Source organism: Pogoniulus pusillus, chromosome 11 (genome assembly GCF_015220805.1).
Source record: "Pogoniulus pusillus isolate bPogPus1 chromosome 11, bPogPus1.pri, whole genome shotgun sequence".
Taxonomy (NCBI): domain Eukaryota; kingdom Metazoa; phylum Chordata; class Aves; order Piciformes; family Lybiidae; genus Pogoniulus; species Pogoniulus pusillus.
The window spans coordinates 21,347,552-21,373,343 of record NC_087274.1 but is presented as its reverse complement, the minus strand read 5'-3'; the positions used below and the strand labels follow the sequence as shown (position 1 = coordinate 21,373,343).

The 25,792-nt window shown below is 40.2% G+C and overlaps 1 protein-coding gene across 3 annotated transcripts; it reads left to right on the top strand.

Moving 5' to 3' along the window:
• Window positions 1-1,045: 1,045 nt before the first annotated feature.
• On the top strand, window positions 1,046-20,882 carry LOC135179507 (ADP-ribosyl cyclase/cyclic ADP-ribose hydrolase 2-like). Of its 3 annotated transcripts, none has more exons than XM_064151405.1 (9): window positions 1,046-1,249; window positions 4,928-5,057; window positions 6,083-6,218; window positions 6,754-6,836; window positions 7,445-7,521; window positions 11,226-11,318; window positions 12,502-12,588; window positions 13,131-13,190; window positions 20,817-20,882. In XM_064151405.1, exons 1-9 carry the CDS (start codon window positions 1,083-1,085, stop codon window positions 20,842-20,844), a joined length of 861 nt encoding a protein of 286 aa, XP_064007475.1. In that variant the 5' UTR covers window positions 1,046-1,082; the 3' UTR covers window positions 20,845-20,882. The 3 variants fall into 3 exon arrangements, with proteins under 3 accessions (XP_064007475.1, XP_064007477.1, XP_064007476.1); XM_064151407.1 differs by lacking the exon at window positions 20,817-20,882 and adding an exon at window positions 16,115-19,219; XM_064151406.1 differs by lacking the exon at window positions 20,817-20,882 and adding an exon at window positions 14,556-14,656.
• Window positions 20,883-25,792: the final 4,910 nt, after the last annotated feature.

Sequence of the window (25,792 nt, the reverse complement as noted above, 5' to 3'; positions counted from 1 at the left end):
AGTCCACAGACAAATTACTCTAAGGTTGAAAAGATATTTTTTTTAAAGGGAAAAAGGTAATGTGGTTGTACTTGCAAGCAATGTATACCTCAAAACATTTCCACTGAAGCCTGGATTAATTGATACCGTTTGATGATCTAGCAAAGTACTCAGAGAAAAGCTGGAGGGAGAATAAACAGAAGTCAAAGAGATTTCTTCAGTGTACAGGAAGCATGTCTTAATCATTTTGATTCTTGTTATGATTGATTCCTGCCTGCAAGGCAGTTTGTTCATGGACATTTCAAACAGTTATCATTGCACCAAAATGTTGCTGTCAGCATCCAGGGGAGAGTTGACTAATGTTACCCCTATGCGTGACACAACATCACCTGAGACTCTGGGTAGTTATGCAATCATTTCCATGTTTGTTTTAAGGGTTGGGGTATTTTTGTTTGTTTGCTTGGTAGGTTTTTTTGATTTTTTACCGGTTGGTTGGTATTTTGTTTGGTTTGGTTTAGTTGTTTGTTTGTTTTGGGGATTTATTTTTTTTTTGTTGTTATCATTGGGTTTTGCTTTGCTTTGTTTTGTCCTTGATACATATATCAGCATTTTCCCAGCCATTAGAGAAATATGTGCCAGAAGTATACAAAAGGAAAAGAAGCTGGTTTAAAACGTTGCTTGTGAGCACTTGTGATGTTTTAGGCAGACGTAACATGGCAATGAGCACTAAGCAGACCGAAGGCATCCTGCAGTGATAAGGGTTTTTAGTTTTTGTACAATAAATTGCAGTTCTTCCCAGTTTTCACCAGGTGGCAATACAATGACCCTAAAAGTCGTTTTTCTGAGTGAGGAAGAGGAGCCTTGAGGAAGTGATGTGTCTCTGTGCTGCAATCGTTTCAGGAAACCCTCAAATTACACTGCCCAGCAAAGTTCAGATTTCTGTAACTTCGTCTTTTGTGTACAGAGCTATAGCCAGGGGTGAAAACAGTAAACGTTAAGCCTCCAGGTTTCCATTTAAATTGTATCGCTTCTCCTTTTTTGGGTCTGGTTTTGTTTGTTGGTTTTATTTTTTTTTTAAGAAAGTGGGTTGTCAAGAATTCACGATGAAGAGCCTTTTTTTTTCTCTCTTACTTCTCTCTGTTCTGTTTATGAGCAGCTTCTCAGAAGTGCAGGAAAAGAAATGGAAAGGTGAAGGTACAACACTAAATCTGGAAAGCATTGTCATTGGAAGATGCTATGACTACATTAGAATTGTGAATCCTGCCGTTGGGTAAGTTTTGCTTGTTTCTGGATTTGTTTTTAATGTTCTGTGCAAAATGTTTGTTAATCAGAAGCCTGATGTCTTGCTTCTAGCCATGAAAGCGATCCTATTGAAGTCAACACGCTTGTAGCTGTCTGGAAAGAAAAAGTGAATTTAAAAGGGTGCCATATTAAGGCAGTTTTAATCATCCAACTTTTTATTTAAACATTTTTCCTCCACTAGGACCACGGTGGGGAGAGCACCACACAGAAATGGTGGGGGTGGTATTTGTGAAGTACCCAATCTGAATGTGCTTCTGGAAAGCCCAGCTTTACCTTTGCATGCTTTGCATGTCAGGTGATGCAAGAAAGAAAACACTACGCTTAAAACTATCTTGTGCTGCTGAAATAGACTGTTTAGCTCATCCACCTGAAAAATCAAGTAGTAATCAACTGCTGAAGTGTAATTACCTATGAGCTGTGTTAATCACAGAAGTGGAGGAAAGTCACACACTTTGCTAAAATGACCACATTTTCTATCTTGCTTACATTGTTTAGGCTTTAGTAAAAAGGAAAAAAAACCTGAGAAGGGCAGTTCCTGGACTTCACTCCTTTATTGCACCACTGAAACTTTTCCTGGTAGTTTGAAGAGGTATTTTCAGAGAAGGCCTGGCTGGGTTCCTGCAGCATTGAATCATGGTCTTCAGCAGGATTAGATTATGTTCCATAATATCAGCAGATATCGCCATGTCCCCCACACACACATACACCTTCCATTTTCAGTTCCTGATGAAAAGGAGAGGAAGATACAGTATTGAAAACTGGTTCATAGCTTTTAACAAAGGCAAAACAATGTGTTTCTTCCAAATAACATTCTTAACAGAAGTGTTTTGGATCAAGGTTCCCCAAGAAAAGAAAAAATCCTAATGCCAGTACCATGGTACTAAAATTTCAGCTAAACAATTGGAGTTTGGCAAAGTTATAGATACAACACAGTGGAAGGTGTCAGAAAACTTTAACTACAGATTTCTACACACCTACAATGTAATATATAATTTTGAACTACAAAAGCATAAATCAGTTAACATTTGTGTAGATATATGAGTTCTGGTCTTGTAGTAGGCTTTAGAAATGTAGAGTTGCAGTTAGAGTTAACATGTCACTCATTTCTATCTGCAGCAGGGCATGACTAATAATGCAGGACACTGACATGAGCAACATAAAGGATTATTACTGTGGAAACGTTAACTTTCTAGTTAATTGTACTAAGGCTTTAGAAATGTAACTACAGCATTGTTGGAAGTGTTTCTAAATATCTCATGTTTATGACAGTTTTGAGGTCTAACTACTTCCTGTGACATTTTCACAATATAATTTTAAAATTGAGAAGTCTGAACATATTCATCAAAGTATTCTTGCGCAGAACAGCATGACACCAGGCTGGACATTAGGGCTGCTTGCCTGAATTAAGGCCCAAAATTGCATTATAAACAGAAAAGCTGCACAATTATTTTCATGTTACGTGTTTCTTTCTGTCTCCCTTAGATCTGTAAGCAAATCATGTAAACAAAATGGAAGTTTCATATTGCTCAGGTGCAAACCAGATATTCTAATTATTTACAACACTTTTCTGTTCACTGGCTGTTTTGTAATTGCCCCCAGGTGAGCTTTTGTAGAGGCATAGCCACCTGGATTGATTTTGCTTCTGAATTTGTGTGCAAATAGGATACATTTTTAAAACTACTTGCTTGGAGAAACATGTCCTTACACTGCAATGTAATTACAACAGAAAGGTGTTCATAGAAACAAGAAACAACTTTCCCTTACATTAAAACAGAACATGCAAAATGTCAGTTAAAAGAGGCACTTTACAAAATGCAGAAGTGAGAGTGAATGCAAATCATATTTAAAATTTTCCAGTAGGAATATGCTGTGTAACACAAATGTTCCTGGAGTGCATTTCCCCTCTATTTCTTTCTTTGTAGTATATAATGGAAGTTTTGAAAGGAATTCTTCTCTTTAAATGTCTGAAATGAATCTATTATGACTTATTAGTGTCTACTAAGATTGGAAGGACTTATCCTGAACTACAGTCCATACACACCCTGTACCTTCAAAAAGTATTTTTGCCAGATTAGAAATTCTGAGTAACAGAGCAGAATAATCCTTTTGATTTACAAGCTGTTCAAACTTGGATGAGAAGGCATGAAGAAAAAAAATGCAATATGTGAGTTAACCAGAAAATTACTGCTGGATTCAACTGTCAAGAAAGATGTTAAGAGTTCAGTTGATCTTAATTTACAAGTACTGGCATGAATAAATGAGTGCTTACATCAGACAGCTCTTTAATAGAATGAGACCAAGTCTATACAGTTGGCAGAAGCTAAAGGTGAGCAGCTTGAAATCAGAAATCAGGTGCAAATCTTTTTATCAAGTAAGGCTATGTAAACATTGGAGCAACTGATCAAGGGTTGAATTGCATCACTGAAGATTTTCAGGTCAAGATCCTGTATCTGAATATGTTGTACTGAGGATTTTTATGTAGTTGCTGGAAGCATGACCAGAGCTTACTGTAAGAGCATCTGTGGTCTGCTTCCCACATGGGAACCGCATAGCTTTTCACAAGACGTCCTTTAAAGTGTTTGCAACATTCTGCACAAAGCAGCTCTTTGAAGAATGTCACAAGCAGAAGGAACCCCCTGTCTATGGATGGCATTAAATGAGCAAAACACTCTAACAGCAAAGTTTGGTTTAGTTATCAGGACTACTGTTGTTCAAGCTACAGCTTTACAGTTGCAGCAGTTCATGTTAGGAATGCTGTAGGGATATAAAATATTTGTTCTGTAAGTGTCACAGTGTTGCATGGGGAAAGTACTGTGGCAAAATGGTGAAAGTAGCAATTCTCTTTTTAATTACTCTAGGCAGGCTCAGAGCTGTGACAGATGAGATCCTGCAAATCCAGAGAAGATAAGACACTCCAGTCCCTAGATGGCCTGGCCTGGCCTTCCACAGGAGCTTACGGTCCCCAAAGCAGAGTTGGCAGAATATAACTGTCAAAGTGCACAGCCTAACCTTCTATTTCAAACCTTCTTTCACAAGCAGTTCAGATGTTGAATCCTAACATTATTGTTGTACCCACTGCACAGTGAGAGTATGTGTGGCACATAGTCTCTGTACTCACTCCAGCAAGGTAAATCTATGTGATTCCCAGGGTTTATATACACAGAAGGCATCTCTTCATCAAAACCATTTTTGTATTATCAGAACTTTTAGGTAATTCCTCCTGAACTGGAATCTGCCATTCTAAGAGTAATTTTACATTCCAGAAGCTTTAGATATTTGGCTACACTTTAATTGAAATAGCTTTTTGAATAAGAAAGCTGTTTTCTTTAGTACTTCTACAATGCTGGATATCAACCTTTCTGTATATACTCTGCTTCTAAGATTTGTGTTAACTTGCTGTGTATTTCTAGTTCCACACTGTAAATCTTAACATTTTCATTGCTGCTACTTCACTAATCTGCTGCTGTGAGGAACCAAGAAGATCTATATATTATTCCTTAGTAGCAAGTTTTCTACCACACTGACTTCAATTTTGTAATCCTTCTGAGGGTTTTAATTTGGGAATTTGAAGAAGTTGTGAACAGATTCATTTCTTGCTCTGCTTTGAAAAAACAATTCTGCTATTTGTTTGTTTCAATGATTACAGGGAGAAGAATTGTTCAGAGATATGGGAAGCATTTAAAAATGCATTTATTGACAAGGATCCTTGCAGTGTTCTACCTAAGGACTATGAATTATTTATCAATCTGTCATTCCACACAATTCCACCTAACAAGGTAATTAATGATTATTAACGTTAATTAACAGTCCTGTGACATCCAGCAGATTTTCCATGACACAGTTCAAAACTGACTGAGAGTCATTCAGTGGCTGACTCATGACTCATTGCTTTTGACTTGTCTGTAGTTAACGAACTAGGCTCAGGCTTGATGGTGTTTTTAACTGTGTTTGGCCCCAGTTATTTTATGCAGTAATTTCTCAGCAACTTCTCTATTTTCCACAAAAATCCCTCGTTTTTCCTGTTGTGCTGGGAGCCCTGCCATAGTTATAGAATCATAGAATTATAGAATCATAGAACTATCAGAGCTGGAAGGGACCCCAAGGATCATCTAGCTCCAACCCCCGTGCAGGGACACTTCACACCACATCAGGTTGCTCAGAGCCCCATTCAGTCTAGCCTTAAAACTTCAAGAAACAGGGCTTCTGCCACCTCTCTGGGCAACCTGTTCCAGTCTCTCACCACCCCCATGGTGAAGAACTTCTTCCTAACATTCAATATGAATCTACCCACTTCTAGATTTGCTCTATAGTCCTTGAACTTTACACTTCTACTCTCCCTCAAGTTAGTTGTTTGCAAGGAGTGTGCTTGCTATTGTCTTTTGGTTCCACTCCTCACAGACAAGTCTCAGGGAAATGATGTTAAACATTGACATGTTGAACAAACATAACCAGAAGTGAGATAGGATGCTATGTGCTGGAAAATAGAAAGGATTTGATGTTTTTTTCTCTCTTCCTAAATCTCATGGCTGAGGAAGGCAAAGCTAGCCCTAACTATATTTAATATAGGACTATATCCATTTCCATCATAGTATGGATGCCCTTCAAACCTCTAGTGATCAGAATCAACACCACTGTTCAAGAAAACAACTTTGTTCCCCTGAAGAGATAGCTGGTATCTCTAGTTACCTGAATTTTGAAAGAAATACCTGTTTTCAACACTCCCTCATCTCATTGTGCCCACACCCAAGTGATGGTTTATTTTTTTCTCTGTTTTTTTGTTGTGTGGGTTTCTTTAATATAGTCACTCTTCTGGGAAAATAATCACCTGCTAGTCAATAGATTTGCTGATGGAGGCCGTCGCTACATGTCTCTGGCTGACACTCTGTTTGGCTACGTGGCAGATTTTCTGTACTGGTGTGGGCAGGCAGATGGCACTGGTAAGATGATACTGTTGTGTTCCAGAGAAGCTCATCTTCCCCTTACGCCACGAAAAATCAGTGATAGCTTCACTGTCTTATTGGCTTTCCTGTTTTGTGTGAATATTAACACTGCAGGAATATTAACATTGCAGTCAGGAGAGCACACAGTGAAATCTAAACAGTGCTGCACAGGAGATAAACCTACTGCTTAGTCATAGAATCATGTAGGTTGGAAAACACCTTTAAGGACCTTTACATGCAGTGAATGTGGAGCTCCATGCATCACAGAGAGCCATTTCAGGCAACTTATTGAATTCACAGAATGTTAGGGGCTGGAAGGGGCTGTCACTGTGTGAACAGCACAGGATGCAAAATGATAGAAAAATTGCATCAGCTTTCAGTGTTTTGTGAAATCATCTTGTATATTCAGTGAATAATGTACAAATATATATGTTTGTAAACAAATGTATGCATTTGTAAAATGTGGCTTTCTAATGCCACATTTTACAGTCATTCACATCACTAACAGCCCATATCCCATGCCTTCCTACAGGACTGGACTATGAATCCTGCCCTACTACAGAGGAATGTGAAAACAACCCAGTGGAGTCTTTCTGGAGGATGGCCTCAGTCACTGTAAATAATATATTACTGTTGACATGGCACATTAGTGCCATAGTCCTGGATGGTTCAGGAAAACACCACCAGATCAAACCAGACTAAAGTCTGTAACTGTGGTAGATTATTTGCTCTGATACAAATACCCTGGTTTAGACTGAGTACAGCGTTTTAGCAAGATGAACCTAACTTTCACCTTATCTAGATAATGTGTTCAAATTCTCTGCTAGCTATGTTAATATTCATTAAGCATGTACTAAGCACAATAAGCACTTGTCTGTGGAATACAGGTCCTAAGTGACATTTCACAGCCTTGGTGTAAACTCTTTTATTCACAGATCAAACCCAACACAGAGTGCCAAAATGCTTTCTTTCTGTGCTGAAGAAACTATTTATAAGCCTGAGAAAATACTTAGAGAAAATGCATTGAATTAATGCATTAGCTATTTAGTTCTTGTCCTTTTACTGCAGTGACATGCTGGGGGGCTAGTTTGATATCATTTTCACAATTCTGATGCTACTCTTGGTAAAATTCTTTCTTCTGTCACTGTTGCTTGCAATACAATACCAAGTCATATGAAAAATCTGCAAAGATAAGTTCTGAAAAATCTTGTTCTGTATTGTAGTATGCACAGCACAGTTCTGGAGTGATACATGTCTTGTTGAATGGTTCTGCTACTGGAGGAGCTTATCCAGTCCCAGGGTAAGAAAACTGACTTACTTATGCATACTAGGTCCAATACTTGCAAGAAAAATGGTCCAGCTAGCTGGGGTCTAGCTAGCTGAAAGAACCTGCATCAAACTTACTGAGTTGTGGGGGATAACTGTTAATTGTCTTCAGCTGTAGGAATTAATATGAAATGGATGGAAACAATCCTTTTGACTTCTGCATTTTACAAACTGCTGTGGCAAGCAGGATAAATGCTCTTTGAAAGCATCTTTCAAGTCAGCCAGCATACTGTGGCAAGATGTACACGTCTTCAAAGAGGGGAGCGTTCCAACATTTGTATTCAGGGACATCTCCAAGGAGAGAGTCTTGTTACAAGGACTGTAGCTTCTGTCAGACCTAGGAACAAACTTGGTAATTTCTGTAGGGAAAGTGCTTTGTTCTGCTATTTCTCCACAGCCAAGAAAGGAAGTAATTTGAGGTCTATTATGGTTTGAGAAAGCTTGTTGAGAAGGATAATAGCAAGGATTACCTTCCTCTTCTCCTTATTCCCTCATATATTAAGAACAGATGTATTTTCCTTGCTTTACATTAAAAAATAAATTTATAGTAAAAGTACACCCTTCAGAACTTCTACTGAATATGTGGCTGTAGTGACTGCCTACCTTTGATGAGAAATACATCTTTCCTTACCTCAGAAACTGTCCTGCCCACTGCAGATAAAAACACCATCTTTTAAAAACCCATAGCACAGATCCTCCTGCTGTGTGCCTACTGAGGACTAAAAATGGTCACTGAAAAGTTAATTTTATCTCTAGATAGGAGAGAAACAAGAACCATCTGTTCCAAAACACCTATGACTGACTTACCTCTGTCCCCCAAAAGATTCATCTCTGTACACAGTTTTCAACTCATGAAGACTCACAGAATGGTCTCAGTTGGAAGATACTTTAAATACCATCTACTTCCAACCTCATGCCGTGGGCAGGAACACCTACTGATAGACCAGGTTGCTCAAGGCACCATCCAACCTGGCCTTGAACACCTCCAGGCTGAGAGCCTTCACAACCTCTATGGGCAAACCATTCCAGTGCCTCACCACCCTTGTGAGGAACGATAATGAAAATAGTCACCTTGAGTTGGTCAATCTTCTATAAGTGATGATACCTGGCAGCAGGTCAATGCCCAGAATCCAGTGTAGGTTCCTTACTTCAGTAACAGATTCCTTATTTCAGAAACCTGTTAAACAGAAATGAAATGAATCAGTTCCCTGGGTTGAATGTCTGGAGGTATCACAGCCAGAGGCATTTCCACCACTGGAACACAGCCTGCCAAGAGAAAAACAAAGCCAGTTACTCCATCTGTTTTCTTTGCTGTGTCTCTTTTGGTCCATTTATCACTGAACTTGAGAGATCTCGTCCACGAGAGACTAAGAGTATGAGAAGATACTTGAAATATCTGCCTGCCTTCCTAAACATCTCTGATCTGTTTTCAATCATTTCAGTGCCACTGCTTTACAGTTTGTACTGTACAGTCGCCATTAAGTCACCTGTCACCTGTCACCATTTCAGTTAAGGTTCATTTCTCACTTCTCTGCAAAATAACTTTGCTCATTCACACAGTTTGATTCTGGTTGGCAGACTTTAACAATTGTAGTTTGAAAGTTGGATGACTGGAGTCAGTTGTACATTGCTCCTCCAGAGCTAGGTAGAGATTCCTTCTCCTCTAGTTAACGATTTCTTTGTATTTTAGAGGAAACTGCATTTTTTATGGTAATAATAGATGCATGGATGAGAAAATGAGTTAAAAATAACTGGAATCTTCATTTCTGGTTACATTTTCACTATGTGTTTAAGACATACTTGAACACCTTGCACAGACAGGCAAACCGGCTGTTATTGTTACTAGTTTCTGCTTAACCACAGACAAACTACACTTGACCAGAGAGGGTAACTGTTGATACCCACCTCATGTTCCACTTCTCCAGAAGTTTAAATTAACTTGCTAACTTCATGAATAGGTCTTGGCTGTCTGCCAGCAAATACTGACATGCCACAAGTCTTGTGTTTTTGCACCAGAGCACCACCTACTTCCCCTGCCGGCACCAGGACAGAGTAGTGGTTATGTTCACAGGATCACAGGATGTCAGAGTTTGGAAAGGATCTAAGGAGAACGAGTCCACCTCCCCTGCCAGAGCAGGACTATAATCTAGCCCAGGTCACAGAGGAAAGCATCCAGATAGGCCTTGAAAGTCTCCAGAGAAGGAGACCCTTACAGTAGAAAAGTTCCCTCTTGCGTTGAGGTGGAGCCTTCTGTGCTGCAGCTTACATCCATTGCACCTTGTTGTATCACAGGGAGCAAGTGAGCAGAGCCTGTAGTCCCCCCCTGACCCCCAGCCCTCAGATATTTATAAACATTTATTAAATCCCCTCTCAGTCTTCTCCAGAATAAAAAGCCCCAGGTCCCTCAGACTCTCCTTATCAGGCAGTGCTCCAGTCCCCTGATCATCCTCGTAGTTCTCCACTGGACCCTCTCCAGCAGATGCCTGTCCCCCTTAAACTGGGAAGCCCAAAGCATGTTGCCACTGCTGAAGGTTACAACTGACTCTCCCTTCTAGCCTGAACAGTGTCAGAGCATACAAAACAGCTAAGAGATGCTGCAGCCTAGATGTAGACATTTAAGAAGACCTATAGTAGGCAAAATAGAGCATACACTTATCCTCAGGCTTGGACCAAGCATTCAGTGCAGAGACAAACCTTGTAAGCAGAGGGAGGAAAAAAAAAAGAAAAAAGGAAAGAAAAAGAGCAATTGAAAAATTGGAAATTGTTATGGTACATCCTACTGAAACAGAAACCTGTGGCTCTGGAATGCCTGCATCTTACAAAAAAATTGTCTGCAGAGATTTGGATTTGACATCTTTAGATTAGGTATGAGGAAGAAATTCTTTACTGTGAGAACAGTGAGACACTGGAAAAGGTTGCCCAGAGAAGCTGTGAATGGCCACTCCCTGGAAATGTTCAAGTCCATATTGGATGGCGCTTTGAGCAGCCTGATTGAGTGGAAAGTGTCCCCAGCTACGGCAGGGGAGTTGGATCTAGATGATATTTAAGGTCTCTCCAAATCTGAACCATTCTATGACTCTATGATTTAGTTGCCATTTCATTACCTTGATTTAACTGTTATTTAAATACCTATAGAAGTCGATTTACACAAAGCAATAAAGTGGAATATTCCCTAGGCTAGGGATGGACATGCCTAGAAGGTTCTCCTTTATGGTCTTATATATCATAGACAAATACTTCACATTTCATGCCTAAAAATGTGTTTGCCTTATAGCTGTTATTTCATTTAAAGCAAAATTGAAATGTGTCTAGAAGCAATAACTACAAGAGTGACCTTTTTGCACTATCAAATGCTTTGTGCTTTGTTTTTGTGTTTTTTAAAGTTCACTTCATTCTGGCTCATCTCTTATGTTGTAAACTTTTTTTCAGCTGATCTCCAGTAAGATGGAGAATATGAAAACAAATTAAATGCCTTTGACCTTTGAGGACATTCAGAATGTGAATCAGACTTTTTTCTTTTTTACTGTGTGTTGAGTCCAATTGTAATCAGATGATATAAAATTGAGCAAGCCCATATCCTACAGCAGGATTAGAGCCTTTACTGATGCAAAAGAGGAAAAAAAAAGTTGTTGTTTTTTAATGTTCTTTACAGTTCTAAAAATGTGTTTGTTGGATCAGTTTTTTTGCAGATTATGAAATACCTAATCTCCAGAAAGACAAAGTCTCAGAAATTGTCATCTGGGTTGTGGATGATATTGAAGGACCAGATATGTAAGTTACATCTTCAAAAAAAATTAATTTTTCCTCTTTGGACTTGTCTTTAAGACTCTGCCTTAGCTTTCTGTTTGATTATATTTGCATAGAAATTAAACTAAAAAGGAGAGACCGAGGGAGATAGGGGTGTTCACCTGGAGAAGAGGAGGCTCAGGGGTGACCTCTTTGCTGTCTACAACTACCTGAAGGGACGTTGTAGCCAGGTGGGGGTCGGTCTCTTCTCCCAGGCAACCAGCAACAGAATGAGGGGACACAGTCTCAAGTTGTGCCAGGGGAGGTATAGGATGAATATTAGGAGGAAGTTCTTCACAGAGACAGTGATTTGCCATTGGAATGGGCTGCCCAGGGAGGTGACAGAGTCACTGCCCCTGGAGGTGTTGAAGAAAAGCCTGGATGAGGCACTTAGTGCCATGGTCTAGTTGCTTGGTTAGGGCTGGGTGTTAGGTTGGACTGGATGATGTTGGAGGTGTCTTCCAACCTGGTTGATTCTATGACTTAGTTTCCATTTCAGATTAAATGCTGACATGCCTTGCCGTATGCACTCTTTTCATTTTCACCTCTCTTAAGTGTTTGAAAATCAGTAGAAGTGGAGAACTGTCACTGGTGGCATGTTGGCTATCAATATTTTAAGCTTTAAAAAGCTTTAACTTTGCTGTCGATTTAAAACCACAAAACAATAAACAATAAAAACCCAAACCAAATAAACAAAACAAAGCAGATTAGTCCAAACAGAACAGCCTGTTGGTAAACAGCAAAAGCCCAAGTGACAATTTTCAGGAAAAAAACAATGGAAAAATAAGTTTTAAAAATTACATTATTAGGACAGAAATTAGCCCTGTCTTGAGTTAAAGGAAGAGTTAAGTAGTTCATTCATTATAGCCTTTGTGGGGGTCCCTACAAATGTACATAGATGAATCTCTGGTAAAGGAACAGAGGAAGTCACTTTTACCCCAACCATCTGCAGGGCCACTGCATTTTAATATAACATGGTGGCAGTTCACCTGTCTTAAAACTGCCCTGCCTGAATGGGAAGTGATCTCAGATGACACCATATCCATAGCAGTATAGACATGGCTGCGTGGCAAAGGAATGGAGATTTCTTTTGCCAATTCTATCAAGTTCAGTGAAAGGCAATTAGATAATGGAAGACTTGAAATAATATTAAAATCCTCTCTTACAGAGATTCCTGTGGAACTCATACAGTAGCGATACTACAAAACAGGCTGAAAAATCTTGGGTTTGACATCACCTGTACTGACAATTTTGAGTAAGTGAAAATCCTTCATTAACACAATGTCTTTGCAGAGCACTTTACCTGTTTCACATTGTTTCTTACCTTCCACTGCCTAAGTGCCATTCATATTGCCTTCAGTAAGAGGCTGTTATGTTGGACAAGTGCTGTGACATTTTTCAGACTTAGCATTTTTCAACCACAAATTGAGCAAAACACTACACTGTGTTGTATAATGGTGTCATTAAATGGGACTTAATGGCTTACCTTATATCATGATGGCCTCGTATATTTTAAGTCGCTGTAAAATCCTTAGTTGGATTGAAAAATCTAGACAACAGTTAACAGCACTATTGGATGTCTGCAGGATTACTACTTAGTCACAGAAGTATTCACAGCTCTGGTTATTCACAGCATATTGTAAGATAAATATAAGTGAAGAGAAGCTGTAGAAGTGGTAAGAAAATTGAGCTTGCTTTGTTGGTTTCTTTGTTTGGGGTTGATTTTTTTTTTTTTTTTTCATTTGTTTTCCTCAGTTTTCTCCCTGAAAGATGATAAATAAAATTATATCTTCACAGGACTGTAATGTTTTTACTCTGCCTGGATCATCCTGATGATTCTAAGTGTACTCTTTCATCGTAAGTAAAAGAAGCCAAATCCATCCTCAGTGTCATTACAACCAAGCAAATAATGCAAAAGTCAACAGTTGAACAGATTCCACCTCTGTCATCTATTACCTGTCACCCACACACAATATACAGTCTTGAATTTACTACTTACTATGCACTTTCTGTCTACAAATTGTGCACAACTGTCTGCGAGCACCAAAAATAGGCATTAGCCAGCTCTCACCAATCATGCAGTCACACTGTGTCTCACTGATGGTATGAATGAAGACTGTAAATATCAGTGTCCTGATGCAAAATCTATTACAAATTTGAAACTGCTTTCATTAATATTCTTCCTTGAATAATGAAATTGTATGTCAAATGGCACCAAGTCTAAAAAGCATTTCACCAGCTACTGGAACGTTCAGTTCCAAATTTTGAGGAAGTTTTTTTTTAATTTTTCATTTTGTGTGCAAACCAAATTTCTCTATTTTAATGGATTTACCTTGGCCCAGTAGGTTACCTGCAGAGAATGCAGATTACATTGAAGGTACAACTTCCTTAATTAGCAAGCATCACTCCCAGCCTAGGTCTTAATAGCTTCCCTTCCTATTCATATTTTTCTTTATTATATAAAGAGGATTAATGTAATTTATGAGGTGCTTCAGTGAATATGCAGTAAAGAAGACTGGCTTTAGTTGTGGCTAAGTTTCTTCATCCATGTGCTGTTGCATGTTTAAGTCCACTTACAGTACTTAACCACCAAGATTATGAAAACTTCCTCACAGTTTGGAGAGTTGCAGGATACACAGATGCATGAAAGTTGTTCCCTAGTTACCTTATTTTATGCATAAACTGTACATTTGAACACACTGTCTCCTGCTGTCCTTACTGCCCTAACTCAAGCACTCGGAAAGCTTTTATGTGTTAATACCGATGTAATACTAAAATGACAGTTCTGCTATGAAAGCATGATTTGATCTCCCTGCTTATGGCCACAGAGAGGTGCAACTCCAGCTTGTCTGCCACGTGACAACATTTATTCTTACATCCAAATTGCATCCCAGCACCAACCTATAAATGTGTGATGAAAACGATGGCATTTTAGGCATCACTGATAGCTCCAGACTCCCTCTAGGCAGTAGATCATAAAATAGACTTCCAGTCTTGCTAAGGCATTTGTTATTGGATGCCACCTGCATGGTGATTTCCTTGCTCTGCCAGTGAATAGTAAGGCTTTTGTTCATGTACCAAAGGAAAATACAAATGTCCCATGTGAAATGGCAGCTGTGAACATGGTCATGATACCAAACAAACTGGAGGAAAAAATCACTTTACAAGCCTTGAAAAAGTAGAATATTGTGAAGTCTTAATGGATTTTTTTTCTTCTCTCAGGTTTTAAACCATCTCCCTCAAAGTTTTGTGATGTGGGTACATTCCTTAGCTGAGGAAACCTGGATGAGAAGGCTTTGGGAAACCATTAATGTCTTTTTCACCTCAGGGACAATCATGCAAGTTCTCCCCTATTATCACATAGCACTTGCAGTCTGTAAGCAGGAGAGTAGCCACCCCTTCCATTCATATTGGTACTTAAATTAACAAAATCACTACTGTATTCTAAGCAGCAGTCTCATAGTCTCCTGGGGTAACTGCCCAGCAACTCAACTATTATAATTCTTCTTAAGAAAAGTTTCCTTGCTTCATTCCTTGCTGAGCCTTCTGTTCCCTCCTATATGCATGGCAATGTAATAGGTTTGATTCACTTCATATCTATGTTATCTCTAATCAAGACATGCGCTCCCAATCTCAGTGCTGACTATGATTGCCTCTCCCTGACATCTAAGTAGCTAAAAATACTTCAAGACCATGAATATTTTCACTCTTCCCCAAATCACTTCTCTTCAGTAAGTAACATCTCTGTTCAAATTAGCTGCCCTTTCAGAAAGAGTCTTAGGCAGATGTATATAAATTATTTGATAATTATCTTCTATATCTGTTTGTGGATGGAACCCTGCTCTCTGATGGTCCATTAACTGACATGGGAAGAGTTTGGTCAGTAGTGATATCGCTGTTAAGAGCATGTATCTGTTAGGAAAAGGTTTCTTTTGCAGGGTGTGTGCTCAGCGTACACTCAGTGTGCAGACTTCCCCAATAGTGAGGCTGGGCACGCAGGCTCTGCTGCCCCTCCCTTTCACAATGGCTGTTTGCAGTTACCAGAGCAATAGCTGCCTCCTCAGCCTCCAGAGGAGAATGTCTCAAAGCATCAGAGTTGTGCAAGTGCCACCGCAGCTGCCGTTACGTTGGCATAGCAAAGGAGAGGGCTGTGTCAGGATGGCAGAGGGATAGCCTAGAAGGTCCTCTAATGTACCTGGGGCTTCTTGGGCAGTGATAGTGCCCCTTAACTCGTCCCCAGACTTGTTCCTGCTGAGTCAGAATTTAGCCTGTGGCTTGGTGACAGCCCGATGTTTGAAGACAAGGTGTAGGTAACAAAATACCCACTAGATGGCACGGATGGCTTGCAAACACAGGCAGAAAGGAACCTAGGTGGCACCTATGGGTAGTGGTATTTGTTACTTGCATTACTGCAATATCGGCACTATTAGGAATGGATCTGGGTACTGTTGTAGCAAGCTCTGTAAAAATATAGACTGCTAGGACCACTGCTGTCTAGAAGAGCTCTTTACAATCTCAAGCATCAGCCCAGAGGTAGTAAACGGGAAGAGAAAGGGAGGCTCAGATATTAAGGCAGAAAGTTGCATTCCCAGGGTTTTGCACCAATATCCTGTTCATAAAATCATAACAGCCAAAGGGAATCTGGTGGTGAGCTCTTGTAAAGAAGCTTTTAGCTTAGCACTCGGACTGTAAACTTCATTCTTGGCAACAACCCCTGATATTTAAAAGAATCCCAACTCAGCTGTGTGCTGCGAACATCCTGTTTGTTTTCTTTTCTTCAGATCTGCACCAGCAGCACAAAGAGGACCTATCTCTTCAGACAGAGGAGGCAGCTGGAACAGTCTCATGTTTGTTTCTTTTGCAGGCTTTTTGTTCAGATTTGCTTTAGTGTACTAAGTTAATCAACTGAATCCATTGCCTTTGCATTAACTTGCTGTAAATTTGGCTTCAATTAATTTATAAGCTCAACTTCACCCTACTTCTGGGACTGGCAAACTTACATATTAACACTCTTCATACTTCTATCTAGATACTAACTACTTTTAGTATAAAAAATGATGCTACTGCTGCAAGGAAACCTCATCCTTCATTTCCTTTTCTTGAATAGTCCATTGCTATTTCCTCTCATCCTTCTTATCCAGAGTTACACTGGGAATAATACTTCCTGTTCACATATTTCAGAAAGAAATGTGAAAATCTCCATCATACATTTCCCACACAGCTTACCTGTTCCTAAAAACAGTCCTAGCATTTGGCCTTGGAAACTGACTATCACATTTTGGGAAGGGGGGAATACTAATTTAGATGATAGAGAGCTTAGATTGCTCACTTGGTGCAGGGTACAATAGATGAGACAGTGGAAAAAATAAATTAATTTTCATAAGTGCTCCAGTACTTGGGCTGAACTTATCTGAAACTACCATACAGAAAGATTCTGGCTTGCATACCTGCATACCACATTTAACCACATAACATCAACTGCTTCTATCAGCCTCACAGCGGCTCCAGTTTCCTGGCCACTGGGTAGTCAATAGTCAGGAATACCAGGGTCTAGAAGGCTTTACAGGTTTTCCACCATGATGTGATGTGTAATCACTATAGTGTGATGTATGGCATATCAAATTCAGGTTAGAACCTGCCAAGTCAGGCATCTGCCTGCTTGCGATGAACTCAGTCAGCATGCTTCAGAATATACTGAGAGAGGAGATGCCATCTTGAAGGTCTCTTGGGTTACTTCTGTGACTTACCTACATGTTACAGCTAGATGCTTCTCTAAACCACCGAGACATCCAGCTGCCAAGGGGAAACATAAATCTTTGGGAAAAAAATAGTTGGTCTTCTGGAAAATAACTGTAGGTAGAATTTGTTACACATTCTCTGTTATCCTCTATATTATTTTGTTGTGTTTTTATTATCTGGTTGGCAGGAGACTGGGATAAGATGATCCTGTTATCTCAGTGCATCTGATTTAGGACTCCATAGTACATTCACATCCTTTCAGTCTCTGGTACAACTATATGATCTTGTATGTTTGAAAGATCTAAAAATGTATTATTGTTGCTTATTTGTCTGGCTTCCATTCTTGTAGTTGTGTTTACCTGATTCACATATGGGTTTAACCTCTAGTTTGAAGAGTTCCTGTGTCTATTTCAGACACTTGCTAAAGTACGGAAATCAAAAGTTACAGACCTTTGACAATCTGAGGTGTATTATGCCTCAAATTGTACTTTACCTATGCTAAAGCATTAGTCATTTGCCAAGTTCCTTCAGCATCCTCCTCACTTTTGGTGCCTGTTTGATGATGTCCATAAAAGCAGCTGCACCAATATTAATAAAGGAGATATCTATAACACAGACACAGTCCAGGTAACTAAGCCAAAGGAGTTTTGAGCAGTTATCTATTTGTCCACAGCATTTCACATCATAACACATTTTGGACCAAAGGCTATAAAGACAGTGCCTATGAGGCGCACAGAGAAGTGTCCAAGCTATTCTTTGGTCTGGCATTTTCCTGCACACTGACCTGCATCTTATAATGTGTACAGGCTTCAGAGAATGGACTCATACCATTAACAAGCCATGTTCCTCTTAGGCAACTTCCATCCACAAGACAAGCATACCAGATGCCCAGCTTTTGCTTTCCAAACTATGAAAGCTTTCCAGCCTCTGGAGGCAGTGCCATCAGTGCTAGCCATTATACAGGATACCAGATAGACAGTAGGAAATGCTAAAGAGTTCTGGTTTGAAAATAAAATAATTGAAGTTAAATAGAAAATAGGATAGATTTAAAATATTTTGAGGTTGTTTACTGCCTAGCCTTAATAACAACAATGAGGAACTTCTTGCAGTGTTTTCTTATTTCTGATGTTCTTGCCTTTTTTTCCCCATTACTTAACTCAATAGTAAAGACAGCGATTTTTTTCCCCAGTATCTTTTGAATAAAGTGTCTCAAACTTGCTGCAAAACCTTGGGAAGACCTGCAAAGGTTTTTACCTAAACAACTCATATAGCTGGGGAACGAAATAGAAGGCCAAGTTTTAATTACATAGGCTTCCTGAAACCATAAAAGCAGCAAATTTCAAGCTGAGTGTAAATGGCTTGGTCTGGCTTTAATATAATGGTTTTAATGTGTGTGAAAGAACAGTGTGACTGTCACCACAGAAGCAGAAGGGCAGAAGTGTCAGCAAAGTGAGAAACAATAAGGTCATTTGTACTCGTAGAGGGAGGGAGAGACATGAACAAAAAGTTGTGAGCAAGAGAATCCCTTGTATCTCTCCCTTTTTCATTTCTACATCTACAAAGTGTGTGAAGAGTGCTATTTACACCTATATTTTACACTTGCATGGTGACAGTCAGCTAGATATGGTTGTGCTCTCTCTTGAACACTCAGTAAATGCTCCAATTAGCAGTGTCTCATGTAGCAGCTATGCCAAATGTAGAGAAATCATAATGTCCAAAAGGCACATTCCCTTCTCCATAAACTCGCGCAAGCCTGCCAATGTTCAGCAGGGTGCCTCAAATATAGATTCTGAATGTTTCAATCATTTATACTTGTACTAGCAGTACTGCAAAAACAGCTGTCTGCAGACCTGAATTCAAGGGGAAGGTGTTTTGTATGAGGATGTCATGTTTCTCACTGAATTTTTAATCCAGTTGGATGCCACAATCTTGTGTAGATCTGTGAGTATCAAACTACTTATGGCAAATAAAAGCACCATGTACAGGAGCATTACAAGGTGCTCTGCATTTCTGCAGGCAGACCTATGGAAGCTACTGATACTAAGGTAGTACAGCCTGTCTGCCCAGTTGGTGAGCTGCTTAAGAACTCAGTTATGTCACACTCTTCATTCCCATATAGAAATAAATACAACCTCCCATTCTGCTAAGGTGTGTTTTGTGTTTTTTTTTTCCTGCTGCATGTGTTCCAGTCGTTATATCTGACAAAAGCTGAGCGCTAATTCAAGAGTAATTCCTTTTTTCAGCATGTATCTCCATGCACACACATACTGCTCATACCTGCTTCATTTCCTTTAAATGCAAACTCTGGAATGCTCTGAATAACAAGTTATGAGAATAGATCAAGGACAGCTTCTTCACCTCTCCACCCTGTTTACACCACTGGTGTTTATTTTTATCATATTGGCCTTAGTGTGCTCTTCAGCTGACGTGACTGTTTCCAATCAGCAATCTTGAGTGTAGTGAAACTTGAACTGAAACCTCAAGGAGCTGCATAATACTTGTTCAAAGAAAGCTAACTCTTTTGATCTTTTTCTTTTCAACTGGATTAGCTAGAAATATTTTTCATGTATTCTGCTTCAACAATAGACCGTGTAAAGTGGAAGAAAGGTGCTTTTAGCAGAGTCACCAAGTTTAGTTTAAAATAGCTCAGTGTAGGGTGGTGCAGTACCTTGATTTAACCAAATGTTAGGGTGGCTCAAGCACTTGACAAGTGTTTTTCAGGTTTTTCCTAATACCAGCTTCTCCCCTGTCTAATTTTCTTGCCATTTTGTTCAAAAGGTGAAGAATGTAATATGCCAGATTTTGTTTGTCATCTCTAGGCATCTGATTTTCTACAGCTTTCTGTGAACACAAGGAGGACATCTCCATTCCCTTACTGCAGCAGCACAGTTCAAGTGCAAGCTGTCAGGGAAAGGGGCACAGGAAACCGGAGCCTGGGAGCATGGCACATATGTGCTAGTGTAACCACCCTGCCTGGGCAGCCTTTATTCTCCTACCTTCTCTATTTGCTGTGGCTGCAGCAAAGGGGAAGCTGATCTCAGTTCAGATGAGTGACTTGGTATTTTCAGCAGAGCAGGCGGAGGGAAAATTATTATGTTGGAAGTATTCTAGAAGGAAAAGAAAGGAGGAAATTTTAACACGTTTCCTTTCAGTAGCAAGCAGTGAAGTAAAGTAACTAGTCTTTTACTTGTGATCATTTGATTAGAATACCTCTGTCCTCTGTAAGCAATGTGGTAAATTTCCAAAGTGCAGATAGAGGGGATCCTGCAGAGATGTACTTGAGTAACTTGAGTTAACTGAAGTACAGTTATAATAATTAACAAAGAAAGAGTATTTTTAAACCCAGTAACTATTTGCCTGGCTGTAATTACACATGGTTATCAGGTATTAATGAGTACTTGGGTAAACAATTAACACAGAACGTGGAGTATTTTAGGCAGAAACCAGTACTGTAGGTCAAGAATACGGCAGATGCTGCCACACTAAAATGTAGAAAGTCTCCCATATTTCTCATTTATAGCAGGAAAAATAGGCAGTGTTAAGGAAATGGCAGATATTCAACATGCTATGCCAGGTATAGAAAAGCTCCTAGGTCATGCTGGGCCATATCAAAGGGCAGCAAGTGAAGAAGCAAATTAGCAGAAATAATTGTTCCATAGAAATTTAGTCTTCCTATATCAAACCTCAGCTGCAGGACATGCTGGCCTGTGTCATGCTTCATTCTCACTTTTCCCTTTGTTTCAGTGAAAGGCACCAGAAAATCCAGAATTGATATTTCCACAAAGGAGAATGAATGCTCTGAGCTTTCACCCTGAACTTTCTGTCACCGCTGCCCATTACTGTGGAGGTAAATAAAAAGAGCTGCTGAAATAATGTGAAAAAAGAGTGGTGACAAATAAAGTACATGGCATATATAATGCAAAAAGAAGTTAAGAACAGTAAGCATAACCATAAACTTGGAAGCCTATATGCATGTATACAAAAGCCTATTTGCATAGTTGGCGACCCGGAAAGGCCTTGTTTTTCAAGTTTTCTGGGGTTTTGACCTTTAAGCCATCAAGTGGATCCTTTCCAAGTGACCTACCTTTGCTATATAGTTCTTGTAGGATAAATTATGCCATTTACACACTCCTGGACTTGCAGAGCATACTTCTTCATCAACTTTGTTTCCCTGGCTGCCTCAGTGGGATGGCAGCCTGCTGGGTATTTCCCGTCAGAATATGTGAGCAGCATAATAATTAGTACTGGCCAGAAAAGAAGCACTCAGTTTCATGAATATTGGTGAAGTTACTGCATTTGCTTTTCCTCTGCACTAAAACCATGGAAAATGGTTTGCACTAAAAAGGTACAGCAGCCATGTCAGCAGTAATGGTGACATCCCTCACTGCTAGGTTACAGCCTTGGTATAGCTCTCAGTAATTTGCAAACTCTTCTGTTGCAGCTATTCCTTTTTGTATAAATTAAACATGTCTCAAATTAAAACATATTTTCTTCCTAGTCTGATTCATGCTGAATGAATAATTCATTAAACATGGGTCTCCCACTCTGCAGATCAGTTCTTTAAATGCTACACCCTTGAAATTGTCCAGGCCATAGTTTTCTGACATGTCTAAGTAGAAAGGCGTAACAAAAAATGATGAAGGTGATAGGGTGGAATGAAGCAGCCTGTTTCCTCAAACTCTTCTGGAGACACTCCACAGCTTGTTCCCACACTCCACCTCCTTCCCCACCATCAGTATGTTTGCATGTAGGGGATCTCTTGGCACATTGACCCATGCCACAGGAAAAATCAATGCACAAACTCCACCTAGAACTTTGTTTTGTTACAAACCCACCACTTTGGCTGACAAATTAATTTGGAACAGCACATGGCTAGAAACAGCACTGGCAAGAGTACAGAAATCTTCAGGCAGCAGTAGAGCTTAGAAAGCACCTGAAAAAGCACCAGGCTCTCCAAGAGAAGGGGAAGGAGCAGGTGGCCTGACATTCCAGAGAGACAGCAAGGGAAACAAGCATGGAAATGGGAGGAAGAACCTTGATCCAAAGAGGGAGAATGTTTGGACCCCTTGAGATTCTTGTTTGCAATAAACAAAGGGAAAAAAAATTACTGTCTGTTACTCTGCCTCACACTGAACAGTGCAGTCAGAGCTGTCATGGCTCCATCTGGCTACAAGCAAGCTCTCACAGCAACAGGCAGACAGGCAAGGGCTAACAAGACAGACAAGGGGAAAGAAACTAGATTGTGCATCTCTATGTGGAGAATGATTCCCAAACACCATTTCCCTGGGCATGAGCTTAAATACACCATGATATTAATTTGTAAGACAGTCAAAACTGCAGCAGAGTTTGAAACATGTCAAGCTAAAGGACAGCTGTCATAATTTCTGAGAAAGCTCATGGTACATCTGTATTCTTGGTGTGTCTCACCGGATACTTGATCCTACTGAAATAATCTGATTGCTCATAACTCATGTCCTAGAAACAAGCAGCTTAAAATCTGGTTGTTCCAGTGCCATTTCAGCAGAGCACAACACTCACAGAAAAAACAGGTCACTAATCTGGGGACCTTAAGCTCTGTTGAGGGCCCTGAAAAGCTCTCAACCCTTATGCTGTCTCCCGAGGCTGCTGTACAACAATGACACGTACAAGATTTGAGCTAGTTTTCTTATGTTGTGTTTGGCCCTTGTCTAAGCTTATTCCCAATTGCAAATATGAAAGGTGATAGATGGATGGACCAAACTATCCAGTGATTCACACAAGAATGAAATAGCTTTGTGCTGGGGGCCTGAAGACATACTCTACCCTGCCCTTCAGCAGTGCACAAGTATTGTACCTGAGAAACAGGAGGCAAAATGGACAGAGGAGGGAGGAACCACTGGTGTGAGCCTATGCAAGGAGATGAAGGTTTCATCTTGGATGAAGACCTGTCATGTTAGATGCTGTTTTGTCGTGTGCCTGTGTGCTGGGTCTTTCTGGCTCTGCAGTTCCAAACGAATGCATTGCCCCTGGGATGCAGTCCAATGTTAAGCCCTTCAGATAAGTGCTTCTCCACGTGGTTTACATAAAAAGTAAACAACTATCATATTTGTTAGATTTTCTCTATATCATTCTTTCTTGCTTGCTTTGCACCCTCAAATTCCTGCGCAAGTCTTGAGATGAGAAGCAGCCATGTCACATATAGGCAGGAGTGTGTGCAGGGTAATAAAAAGGTCACCAGAAAAACTACAAATCACAGTGGTGACATTTGGTCCTCCCACACTCTCCTCATATGTGAGAACACACAGGAAAAAAACAGTACGTTCCAGTTGAGACAGCAGAATGCGTTATTGAGAGGAGACAGGCGTTGCACTTGTCAGCATGGGCTGAGCTAGCACTCGTTTCCCCACCTAAACCCCTCAGCAGCACATGAAACACAATGAATCACTTCCACATGGACAAACAGGCTGCTTACAAGTGGTACAGATGAAAGCCATGGAAAGCCCCAGTAGTGGGCAAACTGCACATGATGACTTGCAAGGGCCATTTTTCAGGGTAATTTCCTGCAGTTGGGTCAGCAGCTTGCCCTGCAGTCAAGTGAGCCTGCTCTAGCCTGAAGACCTGTGTTTGAAGCTCAAATGATTTTGGAGTTTCAAAGCTGCATGATGTAAAGGGGGCATAACCCCAAAACATGCCATCAGCATGGAGCTGTATGCGTGCATCCACAGCTGGACACTGCCATAATAGTGATGGGACATGGAATGTCTCCTGCCCAAGCAATAACATGTACAGAAGCAAGTGATGGCATTGACCTCTCTGCACACCTCTCCTCCTTCCTAGGGGATAATGATCATGATATGATCCTTGCTTGCAGCAAATACAAGATTAAAGTGGCTATATTGAGAACACCCACAGAGCACAAAGTCAGTTTTATAAGGAATATAAGTATCTGGGCTTGAGAAAGCAAGTTCACACCATTTCCCATCCTATAATTCCTAACTAGACACACAGAGCATTTTTACTTTTGAGGACCGCTGAATTTCTCTACACTTTTTCAGGACTGGCTAGGGCTGGGGGATAGATTGGACTGGATGATCTTGGAGGTCTCTTCCAACCTCGTTGATTCTATGATAATTAGAAGATGACTTAGGGATGACATATTCTATATTTGAAAATCTGCAAGCATCTAAACTAAAACAGTGACAATGCAGATAGGTGCATACCTAAACTCATCAGTTCTGCTTCTACGTTAGTGACTCCTTTAGTGGACTACTTAGACATAGGTCAGGTACTGACTAAATCAGCATTTGAAGGAGACAGGGATTTAATGGAATAGACCAAAGTTATAATGTACCAAAGCCTCAGCTTTAGCTGCTCTGAGGAATTAAATTGCACCTCCAACTTGACACACAATTTGATGCAGGGCAGTCTTGCTGTTACATGTCAGCAAAGCCCTGAGCTCTATGTAAAAACCACACAGGGAAATCAGACAAGGTTTATGAATTTTCAAATAGCTTCTGTGCATGACAACCCAGAGAAAAGTGTGTGATGTCCTTTCAAAGAATGGAGAAAGTGATGAAGTTACCAAAAAAAATGAAAGTGGTGAAAAATTGCAGTATCAGATTAGCTGACAGAGATTAATCAGCTGAATTTCCTACTGCACCTGCAGTCTGCAATGTCACTATCCTGTTAGTTACCACAACACAGCACTTCACATCACTGATGTCACAGACACATTTGCACCCTTAGAAGTGGGATGATAATTTCTCTTGAGCCTGGTTTACAGATAAAAGGAGGCCTATGAAATCAGTTGTTTTGCTTGTCCATCCCCATATCTGTCAGCTCTTTCTCTTTTAAAAAACTTGTTAATTAGCCATTTTCAACCATGATCTAATGTACTGGGCTGCAGAACTGATGGTCTCGTTACCTCTGTGAATGGAAAACACAATGTCCTGTGGGGAGATTTACTCTCCCCAATGTCGAATACTAGCACTTTAACATAGAATGAAGCATTTTGCCATCAGAAGTAATCTTAAAGAGGTTACAGGAGAAAAAAAGAAAATCAGAGTAGAAAATTGTGTCAAAGTGAGCAAGACAATACCACCATGCCAAAGATAACAAACGGCTAACAGCAACCAGCTTAGAATCAAAGATTTGGGAAGGGAATGCTGGTCCTTGGACTATCTCCAGACAGCTCATGTGGTAAACAGAAGCATAATGCAGTCCATGTTCCAAACAATACATATATGGCTTTGCAGAAGACATGAACATTTTTCACGTCCTTTAGATCACCACCAGAAGAGGCACAGGCTTCAGGCACCACTGCCTGTCTCTATGTCTGCCTGCTGGTCTAGAATAGGTGCAGCGGGTGCTGCCACCAGGAAAACACAGCAATGTACAGGTTAAATAACTGTCCTATATCCTGCAAGTGCTCATGCACTTGACCCAGAGCATAGCTCTCCAGGAAAGCTCATGTCGTGGCAGGCAGAGGAGTTGGAAGAAAGGAGAACTGCGCAGGGTGCCCAGACACCAAGTTATGAATGCATTTGTGCTGGAGCTGCTGTGTGCAGTTGGATAGCACACAGCTCTTCACAGCTGTCACTTTGTGCTGGCTGGTTTCCTTTTCCCAACCCAGTTATCCTGTTATTTGCAGCGTTCATCTCAAACTCCCCCTAAATGTTATGACAGCATTTACGCTGTGAAAATGGGAAGCGAGGAGAAGAGGCGAGTCATTGCTATTCCAA

Excerpts from the sequence above, each read along its gene's own strand:
- LOC135179507 (XM_064151407.1), top strand. The coding sequence starts at position 1,083 with ATGAAGAGCCTTTTTTTTTCTCTCTTACTTCTCTCTGTTCTGTTTATG. Across the intron at positions 7,522-11,225 it reads GGAGCTTATCCAGTCCCAGG|TTTTTTTGCAGATTATGAAA; the intron begins GTAAGAAAACTG and ends TTGTTGGATCAG. Across the intron at positions 12,589-13,130 it reads ACCTGTACTGACAATTTTGA|GACTGTAATGTTTTTACTCT; the intron begins GTAAGTGAAAAT and ends ATATCTTCACAG.